The sequence below is a fragment of the Staurois parvus genome, unplaced genomic scaffold (assembly GCF_062004578.1).
Source record: "Staurois parvus isolate SC_StPar_1 unplaced genomic scaffold, SC_StPar_1.0 ptg000425l, whole genome shotgun sequence".
Lineage (NCBI taxonomy): Eukaryota > Metazoa > Chordata > Amphibia > Anura > Ranidae > Staurois > Staurois parvus.
Window position 1 is genome coordinate 4,670,001 of NW_028318221.1, and position 15,044 is coordinate 4,685,044.

At 39.8% G+C, this 15,044-nt stretch overlaps 1 protein-coding gene across 1 annotated transcript in view; it reads right to left on the bottom strand.

Moving 5' to 3' along the window:
• Nucleotides 1–15,044, bottom strand: part of APBA3 (amyloid beta precursor protein binding family A member 3) — a 75,591-nt gene that overhangs the window by 45,278 nt on the left and 15,269 nt on the right. Inside the window, exons 2-6 of the mRNA XM_089687458.1 lie at nt 14,841–14,880; nt 8,763–8,908; nt 1,241–1,327; nt 966–1,127; nt 371–532 (exon numbers count right to left, since the gene is read on the bottom strand). Coding sequence (XP_089543584.1) covers nt 371–532; nt 966–1,127; nt 1,241–1,327; nt 8,763–8,908; nt 14,841–14,880 — 597 coding nt within the window. The remainder of the gene's footprint in view (nt 1–370; nt 533–965; nt 1,128–1,240; nt 1,328–8,762; nt 8,909–14,840; nt 14,881–15,044) is intronic.

The window sequence follows — 15,044 nt, forward strand, 5'->3', positions numbered from 1 at the left end:
GGGGTCTGCAGAGGGGGACTTATCAGAATCTGGAATCACGATGCCCGCCAACCAAAAAAAAAGAAGAAAGAAAAAAAAAAATAGGCTCCGCTCCTGACGCTGGCTCTCAGCCGTCTGACTGCTCTGCTGGCTTGGCAGTTCTTAAATATGCAAGGGGTGGGGTGTGTAGGCTTTTTATATTCACTGTAGCTCCAAGAGACAGTTTCATGTCTAGTGTAAAATTAAATGTGTGAAGAAAAATCTTAATTTTTGTTTATAACATACATTTCATAACAGTAGTTCAAGTCTGATCTTTAACATTCTGGTAAAACAGGAGGTGATCACCTCTTCAGGAGGGTATCATTGCCCATAACCCATTTTTTATTCCTACCTCTTTGCAGTTGTCTTGCTTGGTAAAGTGGTCAAGATCTGCATTGTACAGTTCATTCATCTGTGTTTTCTCAGTTTGCTCGGATTGTGCACCTTTAGAATGGAGAAAGTTGTGGTATGCCAAAGCAAAGGCCTGTCCAATGGCCTGAGCAATGAGTTGTGCCTAATCAGGAATAGTAAAATTTAACTGTCAAAAAATAATAAAAACCATAATTTTTACTTTAGTTTTTATAATGAAATAACATATCAAAAAGACTGAATCATAAAGTGACAAGAAACAAAAATATGTAACAATTCTCAACAAAACCTCAAATTTTTATTAAAGTCTGGATCACTCCAATAAAGAGTGCGCGTATGGGACACCACCAGAGAACACAAAGAATGAGAATCATGCGGTTTGTCTAGGCATTGATTCCCCCCAAGCCCCAAAAAACACTATACAACACACTATACAAACACTATTTTTCCTATGTATGCAAAAGATAGTAATGCATGCATGGCTAAAATAGAAATCAAAAGGGCATTTAAAAATATATTCTATTTTTTAAATGAAGATATTACAATGAAGAGTGGCAAGAAATGTTACTGTCACTTACATCCGCGGACTGAAAGACATGACATATAATCCTATGTGGTCTTTTACGGGAGGAAGGCTTGTCTGAGCTACGGGGTAATTTTCTGTGTGCCATAATTACCACAATACTACCAATGTCAGCTGTGTAGGAAATTGTCTGCAATGGGTGGTCCATCAAGGCTTCCTAAAGTTGAAACAATAAAAATTGTACAAATGACATTAAAAACGTATAAGCATTGTCCATTACATATTTTATTACTACTTATCAAAGCAAAAAGGCACATTATTAAATCTAACCTGTGTATTTGCAGTTAGTACTTTTATGCGTTGTGTTGAAACCATAACATCCACCTCTGTCATAGGTTGAGACTCTCCATCTGGTGCCTAAGAAGTTACAGGGAAAGAAAAGAAAAAAAAAAATCAAAGAGTACATTTTAGCACAAAGCATTACCTTTACTTGCTGCTACAATAACCAAATGCATTATCTCTAATTTAGGTTTAACTCTTACTTTCACACTGTCAAAAAAAAAAAACAGAAAGAGCAGTGTAGGAACTAGAGTTGTATATTTGGAAAAAATAGTAAAATGCACTTACAAAAGCTGGGAGTTGTGTACACAAAAATAAGTCTTTTGTACTCTACGGAAAAACCTTTTCTTGGAGTATACTGAGGGACACATTAACTTTTGTGTTATACTGTCACTTACAGGAATACGGACTAAAACAAAAACTGTCGGCTAGCCCAGGTTACGAACAACAACCTAATATCTGCTCTAGGGCCTCAATAAAAGACAAAGAATAAATTCCAAAAATGAATAAACCAACTGCCAGTAGAAAGACAAATATACAACTACCTATGAAAAACTGCAGCATTAGTTAAAGTTTTAAGAATAGTGTACCAACAGTGAGACTCCTCAGCATGAAAGTGCTTATACGTTCAAGTGGTTGTAAAGGCAGGTTTTTTACCTTCATGCATTCTATGCATGAAGGTAAAAAAACTTGAGTGCTGCTTCTCCCTGTCACTTACCCACCCTTATTCTTACCCGAGACCTATCTCGATCCAGCACTGTGGACAACAGCTGAGGATCTCTCAGCTATCTCATCCCTCATTGGCTTAGATACAGCAGCGGGAGCCATTGGCTTCTGCTGCTGTCAAGCACATCCAATGATGAGGGAAGGGAGGGTGGGACTGAGTCATGCTCTGTGTGTCTTATGGACACACATGGCTGGCTCAAGAGCGAGCACACACGAGTGCCCCATAGCAAGTGGCTTAATGTGGGGGCGCTCAGCAGCAGCCTGGAGCACCAGCAAGAAGAGGAGGTTTGGGGATGCTCTGTGCAAAACCACTGCACAGAATACGTAAGTATGCCATGTTTGCCATTTTTAAAGACAAAAAAAAAAAAAAAAAAAGAATGTTTAGTATCACTTTAAATGGTGAAACTATTCCGTGGAAAGCAGAACAACACATATAAAGTGCAAAAATAAAATTCAAAAAAGAGAACATTTTTAAAAATAAATACATATAAACATGCAAACAATAAATACAAATCTTCCAAAGTAAAAACAAATAAATAAGTAAATAAATAAAGTCCTCTACCACAAAGATCAAAAAATTCCAGGGTGTATAACTGTATCACTTCTTTTTCCAGAGCAATTCCACAGCATGAGTGAGACTTCAATGATTGCCCCAGTGAACCACAGCCACCACAATTGAATGTAAGGCTTACCAGAAGGCTGTACCTTGAAGGCCAAAGATAAATCTTGAGCATGGTACAATCCCCATATAAAATTAAACTGATTGCAGTCACCTCATCCATTCCCGATGTCACATTAGGCCATCAACAAAAAGAAAAAGGCTCCAATAGTGTCAATCAACCAAGATTTATTTTAATTGTGAACAAAAACACAAAACCACATACCGCAAAAAAAAAAAAAAAAAATGCATATATACGCAAACATGTAAACCAGGGCTGCCACCTGTGAGACCAGCATCACATGTGATGTCAAATATCAGGGTCAAGAAATTCTCTTACGCATTTCATCTAAGGAGGACTAGAGGGAAGCATGACTCCAGGCTTCAGAAGTCATTATCTTTATTAAGGGTGCTGCAAACAGCCCAGCAGCTGTGTGCAAAAAGTGATCTGGGGTACCAAAAACTCGCAATATTACATGTTGTGACCACACGGCTCTTGCAAGCAAAAGCGAGGGAGATACTTCCTTGATGCTGTAAGATGGGGGAAAACATGCATACATGACACTCTACGCCACAGGATTAACCCCTTCTATTTTAAAACAGGAAGGAACAGGGAATGAAGGCAACCAGGACCAGGTAAAAGAGGTAGCTTTGGTTGATCAGCCAGACTGGCCTACTCACTAAGCAAGCCAGTGCTATGGACCTGAAAATGCGCTAACTTAACAGAACAGAGTCTAGAAGGCACCCATGCAGAACCCTATGTCTGAAGGTCACTTTCAGGTCATCCCCACCATGTCCAGTCCAGTGTGGTACAAATGTGGTACAAAGACCAAATATAAATGCACTGGATCAATATAATTGAGGGGGCATTCTCTAGCAATGACAGAGTGAATAGTCTAAAGAAAGAAAACTGAAGAGTAAAATCGTTAGCGAAAAAAAAAAAAAAAAAACCTCATTAGGAAATTCTGACACCTGTAAAATTTATCTTGGAGAACAGTACAGGACACATGACTAGTACTTACAGACCATGGGTTATATGCTGCTACCTTTAGGTGATTGGACAGGGACAATGAACTTTGTTATATAACCCTTCTCACTCCATGAGGTTTAGCATGCAACAAGACGTTTTCAAGGCACAGAAGGGAGGAATCTGTGTCCTGTACTGTATTACAAGATAAATTTACAGGGAAGCTAAAATTCTTATTATTCTAATCATACAGTACAGAACTGGTATTCACTGACCATGAGAATCCTAAGCAATAAAAGTGGGCAACAGGGTAGCAACCTGAAACTGCCAACATGACCACAAAAAGCACAAGGGTTTAAAAACCTAAATAAAATACTCATAACAGCCTGAAGCACATTGTGGCCAAAGCTCGCATTGCTGATCATCCAGCTGGTAAAACTTGGAATACATGTGAACAGAAGACCAGGTGGTAAATCTTGGATACAGATGCTTGATTTGATTTTGAATGGGTTTTGATGAGAAAGGGTAGAACCTTTCAAAGGCATGAACCCTTAAGAGGAGTTGTCTGATCCATCTGGAAACTATGGAATCAGAAACAGTATCCAGAACCTCCAGGAAGAACAAAAAGGGCTATCTTGCTAAAGGAGGCTGTGGTTGACGAGTGGGCAGATAACCCTAACCACATCCAAACAATGTAAGGCAAATCATGTTTTGAGGTAGGACAGAGAGGAGAGGATACTGTTCTCAATGAGGAGACAACCTTAGGTTAAAAAAAAAAAAAAAAATGGATTTTTTTGTTGCTCACCGTAAAATCTCTCTTTCTCCGAGTTCCTTGACAAACACAGCTCTTCAGGTTCTTGACCATTAGGGTTTTACAGCACCACCTACAGGAGTCAGACACTAGGCAAAATGAACTCGGCATCTTCTATGGGCAGTCCTCTCTGGCATACATCCCCTTTCTACAGGCAAGCTAGTTCGTCACAAAGCAGTGGAAAAAGCTACATCTCCAATAGAGAGGTGGGCCCCCACACCATGCCCAGGATCGGAAGGGGGGTCCCCCATCTACTTACCAGGTCCAGTGGAGTGTGCGGTTTAGGTTCCCAAGACAGATCTTCCACTGAAGTGTGTGTGTGGGGGGTTGTCAGCAAGGGAAACACTGACAAGGACTGAGGGTGCCCTGTCATTGTCCCCGCAAGACTCAACTTGCTGGCTGGCCTGGTCCCATGGGGCTGTTGCAGCCAACCCAGCGTGTAGCTAAAGGTCTGCACTTGGCCAGACTGGAGTGATCACAGAACCTAGAATATCCAAGCCCATTGCCCAGCCCAGCTGTTAAAAGATGATCTTTGCTGAAAGGAAAAAAAAAAAAAAAAAGGAAGAAAATAACAAAAGAATTTGTGGAACCACAGGTTCCATCAGAAATACAGGTCCTAACTCCTGTACAGTAGGAAGAATTACGGGCTTTAAAAAAGACAAACTACACTGTACAAAAAACACCAAACCAAAAGAAAACCTAATCACAGTGCTATACAGATCATAGAAAAAAAACTAAAAATACAGTCAGTGATAAACATCCATTTATGACAAGTGTCTTATCACAGAATGGTCAAGAATCTGAAGAGCTGTATCTGTCAATGAATGCAAGAGAAAGGATGGTTTTGGTCTTAAAACCACTTTAAATTGTAAAGAGCCTTTTCTTGTTTTGCACAAGGGAAAAGCTGTCAATTCAGAAACATGCCTAACAGGTGTGCTGATAACCAAGAAGGCAACCTTAAAAAGGTGAAATAGTCCAACTAAATGTCTTTAAATGTTTCAAAGGATGACCAATGAAGAGCAGAGAGTACAAGGCTGACACAGAATTTGAGATGGGGGATTTATACGAGCAATTCCCTGTGAAAAAGTCCTAATAAGTGATTGACAGGCAAGAGGTTTCTGGAAGAGTATGGATAAGGCAGAAACCAGTCCCTTGAGGATGCTCAGGTCCAGCCATAAAAAAAAAAAAAAAAAAAAAAAAGAGTATTCCCTGGGGTTAAGCCTTCTCTCCTGTCACCATGCAAAGAAGGCCTTTCATGTGGATGGTAAATCTTGCGGGAGATGGATTTCTTTGCTTGAGTAAGGGGGTAATAACAATCAAAGATAACCCTATATATGTTAGAACTTGGGTTTCAACAGCCATGCAGTTAAAGCCAGTACTTGAGAACCAATATGGAACAGGGAACCGTAGGCCAGGTAAGTCTGGGCTGCATGGAAAAGACCAGGACTTTTCTGCCAGAAGTCAGAGTATGTATGTATACTACTCACCTACCCTCCTCTCCTTTAGGCGCACCCTGAAAACCCATCTCTTCAGGGAAGCCTACCCCACCCTCACCTAACAGCCGATCTCCTCCACTCCTCCCACCACTCCACCCCCCACAGCCACTTCCTCCTGTACCACTATCCCCTCCCTCCTAGATTGTAAGCTCGAAAGAGCAGGGCCCTCGAACCTCTCGTATATTGTTTTGTTACTGTATTGTCTCATACTGCCCCCCACTATATTGTACAGCACTGAGCAAACTCTTTGGCACTATATAAACCCTGTATATTATAATAATATATACTTTCTTCTGGACCAATTTGTTGCGATAAGGACCACCAGTATCCTTTCCTCCTATACTGTGTAGCAGTCAAGAGAGGATCTTCATCGGAGGGAAGGCATACATCAGTTGGAATGTCCAAACAATCATCTGAGCATCTGCTGCAAAGGTTAGAGGATCCCTGTTCTTGGCTACAAAGACCTGGTCTTGGCAAGCATTTAACAGAAGGCCATAACTTATACTTCCTATGCTTCTGGGGAAGAAAAATCCTGCACTTAAAAAAATCAATGTCCTCAATACATTACTCCACATCTTCCAAGTAAAGGAGGTTCTGCTTCCACTTCCTGGACAGGGCCATGTGGAAAAGAAGACGTGTAGCATTTTCAGCCTCTGAAAACAAGGTCCTAGAAGTGCCAAGAGTTTTCTAGAGAATGCCAGAGAAATCTGCCTTAGTCAGAGAGGCTGCATGGTGCATGCCTAAGAGGGAGCCAGATAATGAGTGGTACCACAGGACATTGCTCAGAGACAAGGGGAACAGCTATTACCCCGAGTGATGTTCTGCGTTTCCTGTAGGCAATCTGCAGAATACATACTATTTGGCCTTTTCGTCCCACATCCCTTATGCCTGTGATCAACCATTGCTAGAGAGGGGATCCCTAGTCGAGTACTCATACTTAAGTGTGGAATGGATAGGGCTTTGTCCAACTAGGAACGAAAAAACACAATTTTAAAAATGCTCACTGAGAAACGTCTGAGACAAAATAGCAGAAGTTATCCAAATAAGTGAACAACCTCTGCCAACTAAACTGCATAGTGTGCTATGACATGTGGATAGTGTTGTATAAATGTTAAAAACCCAGTTTTACCTTAACCATGACACTGTGCCAAAAAAGTCCAGGCTTTTCCAATTACAGTGGCAATATCCCTTAATGGGTGTTCAGGGTCTGGGATCCATAAAAATGGACCACAGCCATGGACTTGTATAGTACCCTGCAGATAACAGGACATGTTGTGCCAAGGTGAGCTCTACTGCCAAATCCAGTGCCCAAAGCAAACATCACAGGTTGGCCCTTACACAGTGAGGTTAGGGTGTAGTCCTCAAGATACACACTGAGGATAACCAATCCAGGAACTTCTAGGTAGCACAAGGCAATAAGGACTCAGACATTGAAGGAAGATTCAGATGACAAAACGTCAATGGTTCAATAAAGAAAAAATACTTTTGGAGGAGAACAGGTCAGTGTCATTCATTCACAGTGTTCTGTTCTCAAACTACCACGGTGCTGTGGAGCACCATGGTAGTTCATTGATTCTGCCTGTCAATGTATCTGCTTGCCCGTACATCATTCCGTACAGGCAAGCAGATATACTGACAAGTCTGCAGGAGACCTGCATGGCACCAGCAATCTGCTGATCACTGGTGCAATGCTTTACAGGCTCCTGCAACCAAAAATAATTAAAAAATGTGCATTTATTATTTTTGGACAAAAAAAATTAATGTATCCTTTAAAGGACTGCAGCAAAAAACTAGAGCCTCATGGAGTAGACAAGATTATGCTTTCAGGGTTGCCCTAGCAAATGTTTTTGCCAGTGTCCATTCCCGAGGGTAGTGGCATGTAACCCATGGTTTGTGGATACCAGTTCTGCCTCCTGTATTGTATGATTAACAAATAAATAAATAGGTTAATCTCTAATACAGCACAGCTGTAGAAAAACATCCTTTTAAGGATGGAGTTCTATTGTTGATCTTGCTCTGTTTTTGACAGCATCATTTTCAGCGTTTACGCCACCCTCTTTGAACTGGCTGCAATACATTAAGAAGTACATTTTTTAATCAGTGAATGTGACTGCAGATGTATCTGCCAGGTGTATGTGTTTTAATGAATGTGGCAGATTCACCACCAGTGAATGTTTGAGAGTCACATCCACTGCTTTAAAGTGGCAGTAAACACAAAATTACAATTTACAATGACAATTTCTAGTTGAGGCTCTAAAACCCGATTTCCTAACTGTGGGCTCAATTCACGAAGAGATATATATACCGCTTTAAGAAATGCAGTAAAATTATTGCTTAGTGTTTTTCAAAAATGTTTTCTCATACATAACTAAAACACTGTATGCACTATTTTTTGAAGTGATGCTGTATCTTAGTAGTGAAAGCTTGCGGTATTTTAAAGCTGGCAGTAGCGGCATCCTTAAACCGTAAATAGCTGGGTTTTAAAGGAATGGGTGGCTGCCGCCATCCTAACAAATATAACTCATCTGCTGTCAGCGGGGAAAAACGTGTGCGGACATCTCAACAAAGAAGATAAAAAAAAAAAAAAAAAAAAAAAGGACATATTTGCAATGATTGCAATTCTGCATTATATTATAGACACTGTAATTATTCAGATGCCTAAAATGGTGGATATGGGTTTAATATACTCTATGCTGGAAGGCATTTTTGTCTACTTTTATTAAGGAATATCTTTGTATATTTATGGATATTTTTTTATACTTTTTAGGTTTTGCATTACACATCTAATTTAGCTCAGATTTTCTGACCCATGTCACCAGAGTACCATTGAATATTATTTTTTACTTCCATCTCACCTTCACCCTGTTCACCGCTTCTTGTGCTTGTCTCATTTGGGTACTTGGCATTTGGTGTCTTTCACATTCCAGTTGTGTAGATCCAAGATACCTGGCCCCAAAAATTACTCCACCCAGCAAATCTTCTGGATCACAAGGGCCTGGAACTGATTAGAATAAAAAAAAATATATATTTTTATTATATATATTAATATATATATATTCATTAGCAATCCTCACCACAGAATTTTAAAAGACTAAATTGCATTTCTTTTACATAACATGGATGTACAACAGCATGCATTGCAGTGCATTAGATGCAAGTTTTTTCAGTTCCTTTTTGGGTCATCTTGCCACAGTGGGTACTAACAGACCCTGGGTTTATGGGCTGAGACTTTTCAGGTAAGTGGACAAAAGCAAAACTTTGCTGGACACACTCTCACCTGGGCATACCCCTATAACCCTACCCTATTCAGATCTCTTTTTTTTTAGCAAACCATGCAGAGTAACACTGGAACAGAGGGGAGGGTGTACGCCAGGATATAACATTTCTTACATCTTAATCATACAGGACAGTACACAAGCTAGATTTTAATAGACTCTGTGATGTCCTCAAGCAATAAACAAGAAAGGTGGGCAGCAACAGGACAAACAGAAATGTGCCAACAGGTCCAACAATAACAAGGTCAACAGACCCAGCTAAGTTCTGCTGCAAGAACCTTGCATCCAAAAGCTGGATTCTCAGAAACATGGACATCCACCTGGTAGCACTTGGAGAAAGTATGAACTGAAGGCCAGGTGGGAACCTTGCAAAGCTAGGAAAATGATCTGGTGGGGTTAGCAAGTAAACTGGTAGTTCTCACAATGTACACACAGTGAAGATCAATCTCTTTGGGGTGCTTTGGGGCAGGGCACAAAAATCCATAAGGAAGGGTGACAAATTGGTAACACTGATTGCCCACTACAAAATGCAGATAGCACAGAGGAGGCAGACAGTTCAGAATGTGCAAATAAGCATCCCAGATGTCTATGAGGTAAAGATGAAATCCCCTGGAAAAAAGGATGCAATCACCTACCAGGCAGTTTACATGCCAAATGTTTGCCTCCCCATAGTGGAGTCTTCAGGACCAGATTGGCCTGCAATCCTTAAAAGGAGAAGTACAGCCTCTTTAGGCAGTACTTATGTGGATCACAGGAGTGCAGTTCGTTCTGCACTCCTGTGACTCGTTTTTTTTTTCAGCCCATAAATAGTTGTAAAATATAAAAATGAGGCCCTGTGGATTCCTAGGTATGCTCCTCCAAGTGAAGGACCGACTTGTACAATGAATGGTTTGTCAAATGATTCAGTGGTTTGCACATTTTTTTTTAATTATTTGTTGGATATAAATGCCCACCACTACCTCTATGGTTAGGCCCAATCCAGGTCAAACATTATGTATTTGAATTGTGACACTTATTAATCAATAAAGAAACATGGATAGCACAATTGTAATCATGCTAGACTGTACAAGCACTAAATGGTGCATGTAATTTTTTCTATGTGCCCATCAATGTCCCCAAAATAGAGATAAAAACAGGCACGCTGCATTTTTCTGCATAACACTAGAGCTCAACTGAAGTCAGCGTTGGTCACTGCATTGCAGCTCTGCTGCAGTAGATTGACATGATTGAAATGTAAAAAAAAAAAAAAAAAAAAAAGTGAAAAAGCAAAAAAAAAAAGAATAAAATATATTGAGGGGGTGGATGGGAGGTAGGGAGGTTACATGTCTCAGGGTAATGAAGGTCTGCTTTCAATAATTTCCTTCAAAGTGTAACACCAAGTTACTTTATTGCATCCAATCAGAAATCACCATTATACTGTAATTAGGTAACTTTTCAGGCAATCGCTACTTATGAAGAAATATCACAATACTCTAGTAGTACTGTATTCCCAGATTCAGGTGCTAGTCGAGTTCACCATAGTCTTATAGGTTTATTATGTATGCAATTTTAACAGTATTATTTTTAATATTTTTCACTTTTTATTTTTTGGGGGGGCTTTAGTGAAACATCAGGGGTTTAAAACAGACCCCTGATGTCTCGTTTGAGACAGAGAAAGGGACTCTCGGGTTATGTCGCAACCTTTACCCCATTTCCTACAGTGCTCAGCACTCTAGGAAATATTCATTGCATAAAAAAAAACACACACACACACACACACACACACACACACACACACACACACACACGCTAGCGATCAGCAGTACAAGGTCACCAACCCAGTGCAGCGAATAAGTATTTCTGATTGTTGCCACACCAGTCACATTGTACGTCATCAACAGTGTTCCTGATAGTCATCACACTAGTGCCAGTATCACCAGATCAGTGTTAGCCAGCAACATTGCTCCCGATTGCCACCATACCAGTGCAAGCCAGCAACAGTGTTCCTAATCACTGACATGAGTCTCATTGTCACCAGACCACTATAAGCAAGCAGCAGTGTTGATGATCACCATCATACCAGTCCCATTGCCACCCTACTAGTGTAAGCCAGCCACAGTGTTCTTGATCACACCACCTCAGAAGCCAGCAATGGTGTTCCTGATCACAGTTAGGCAAGTCCCAATGTCACCAGGTCAGTGTAAGAGTAAGTGTTCCAGATCACTGCCACAGCAATCTGCATGTCACCAGATCAGTGTCAGTCATCAACAATGTTCCTGATGGCTAGCAATCTGTAGTGATCCTGGTCTGATCCCTTGCCTGTTTGCCGATGACACATCTGCAAGACACTGGTCTCAGCCTCTCCCGCCAAGAGCTGCACTCCTGATACAACATTAACTCTTTTTTTATACTTTGTTCCTGTACCTCCTAGCCAGTGAACGTGACATTTCTGGGCGCAGCCACATACCAGCAGGTTAAGGTTCCTTTGCTTAGAGGAGCAGGGACAACTACACGTAACAGTACACTAAGCCATTTTCCCTCATGACTTGTAAAGAGGCAGTCATGTACAGTAAACGGTTTCAGATACAATTGGTTGATTTTTGTGACGCACAAGATAAAATGTCTAGTATATAAAATCGGACAAAACACTGAAAAATTCTCACACATTTGGTACCAGAATACTCGGGAGGAATAGAATGTGTTTTTGGTGAAATTCTAAGTATTTCCATGCTGTTTATAAAAACATTATCATGAATTTTTTTTTTTTTTTTTACACAAAGTTGGCAATGTAATATTTTCTTTCCACATTTTCCAAAAACTTTTGGCAAAAAAAAATGAAAAATTCTTCAAAAGTCTCACCATGCCTCTTAAAAAATACTTTGGGGTATTTACTCTCCAATGTGTAGTCACTTTGTGAGTGCATCTACTTTTTGCCATGGTTCTCCAGTGCCTCCAGTGGAGATTTGCCTCCAAATAGTATTGTGTAGTAAGGAAATTCGATATTTATTCCCCATGAAAGTCTAAAGGGGTTTCTTGAATTTTGGGCCCCTCTATGTGGCATCCCTATACTCTGGAAGAGTAGCAGAATGTGTTTTGAGGTATAATTCTCAGTATGCTCATACTTTCTTCATTTTCCAAAAAGGGTGTAGAAATAAATGAAAACTTAAAAAAGGACTTGCCATGCCTCCTAAATACTTTTGGGTGTTTGATCTCCAAAATGTGGTGGGCGTTTCTACTGTCCTGGTGTTCCAGGGCCCCCAAAATCTGATCAGTATTTAGGAAATTACATGCATACCCTATGCCCCTTTAAAATCCTGAAGATGCTACATGGATTTTGCACCCCTCTATGCAGTCTGGCTTCAAAAAAAAAAAAAAAAAAAAAAAAAAAAAAAAGTCTCACGTGTATCCTCACACTCAGGAAGAGTAGCAGAATGTGGTTTGGGGTGTAAATCAAAGTATGCCCTTGCTGTGTGCTAAAAAGTAGCTTATAAATTTACGAGTTTGTGTAAAAAAAACAAATTTTCATTCCACATGTTCCAAAAGTTTGTGGCAGAAAAATGAAGTCTTCAAAAGACTCACCATGCCTCTTAAAAATACAGACTGATTTTACGGTTGTTGGTTTAGTAACACTTTAAAGCAGAACTTTACCTGTAATAACTTGATAAAAAATAATGTTCTTGAACAAGGAACATACATTCCACAATAATTATACTACCAGATATTTGTAAGAAAATTTGAAGCCCATTTATCATTTTCCTTCCATTTCACAATTATGTGCCACTTTGTGTTGGTCTATCACATAAAATCCCAATAAAATACATTTACATTTTTGGTTGTAACATGACAAAACGTGGAAAATTGCAAGGGGTATGAATACTTTTTCAAGGCACAGTATTTGGCCATGTGTGTCTAAAAACGTTTGATATATAGGTAGCATTTTTTTTTTTTTAAATCTGAAATATTCTAGCAAACCAGGGCAATACAAACTGGGCAAATCTTTCAGAACTACAAGCCGCCATACGCTAATTGTAGTTCATGCATGCACAGGAAACTGTGAATGAATAACTCGTGGGCAGAGCTCTGCGTGACCGTACTGCTTTTGAATTGTGACATGGGTGTGGGGAGAAGAACCCCAGCCCGCTTTCAAAATGAGTGGATGATCGGGAAAACTGACCACCCAAGCTGGAACATGTGACATGTTCCACCCAAAATATGGGTGCAACATGTAACGTGTTCCAAAAGGTGAACTTATCCTAAACGTTTAGGACTCATGCACACTGGACATTTTTTCAGCCGCTTCTAGGGGCATCTTTTTTTTCTGCCTCTCAATGCCCCTGCATGTTAGCCTATGTGCCCATGCACAGAGAGGCTTTTAGAGGACTTTAGACTGCCAATGCATCAATTGACAGATGTGTTTTGGCAGGGGAAGAAGAAAAAAAAAAAAAAAGGAATTGATACATGTAAACATGTCTAAATGCACGTTAACGCTAGGCACGTTTAGCATTTGAGCCTTAAAGTGTTCATTCATTTCAAAGGCCAGAATAAGATGATTATTCTAGCCAGTGACAGTAAAGCCAAATGCATGATGTAACTAAATGCTCCTAAACGCACGTTTACAAGTGTCAAGAGATTTTTATGTCAAAATGCTGCTGCCAGGAGGAAAGATGAGAGAAAGAGAAATGTCCAGTGTGCAGGTAGCCTTACAAGAAATGTTGAGATGTGTATACAAACTTCAGCTGCCTAGATCTCAGGATCTACCTCCGCTCATATTTTTTACCTCATCATACGCCACTTTTTGTGTTTTTGTTTGTGTGTCATTTGTACATATTTTATTGTTCAGGTTCTTTAGGTATAATGACACACATGTACATCCAGCTCTGTGACCTTTCAAATAATCTTCAGATTTTTGTCTATCTCATCTGGATTATCTACCAGCCAAACCTTGGACGCTTCAGCTCACTGTAAGTGATATACACCATACGCCCAATAACAATCTTTCTTGCTGACTTCACGTATATGCATCTCATTTCTCATCTGAGTTATGTTTCTTTGGGCAGGTGTATTCTCACATACTACCATTCCCATCAAAAACCCTCATGACACATAAATAATCAGTGGCTGGATAGGTCATATGCATGCCTTCCCCGCTGGCCACTGTTTTTCCCACTGGCTCATACAACCCACACTGATGTATGCGCCAGTGGGGGGAACCACGGCAGCTTGTGGGAGAAGCAAGCATCCAAGCCTAAAAGGTGAAGAAAAGCACATCTTTTACAGGTGGGCTTTCCTCTAAATGTGACCCTGTGGTGATAGGATTATTTTATGTTTGAACCTATAGTGTCCTTTTTGAGACATCGCTTTGATTATACCACAGTCAATACAGGCAAATTCTTATGAAAAAATTAGAGCTCCTACACATAGCTTGAATCAAATTGCCCCATGGTCTTCTACTGCACAACTAGTGCAGTATAACAAGAAAGGAACATGTACAGCAGTATGTTAAATGGCTATTCAGTTATTGAGAAACACATATTCTTAACAAAGCTGTCATATCTTACATTAAATGCCAGTCTATTAGATGACAGTTTACTTTTGGCATTATGCTCCTTAATGGGAATTACCATTTAAAAGTTCAATGGCTTCAAACTTAATGGATTCATTCACTGTATATAGATATACCTTTTGCCACAGCTGGGTAGTGAGGAAACCGCATCTGAGTCTGTGGGAAGAAAAGACTAAATAAATACGATAAAAAAATAAAAATCTATATTGAAAATATACAACAAAAATGTAAGACGGTGTAGGATTAACATATTCTAAAAATATCTGTCGAGCATTAAAACAGTAGTAAACTCGTTAAAAAAAAAAAAAAGACTGAAAAAT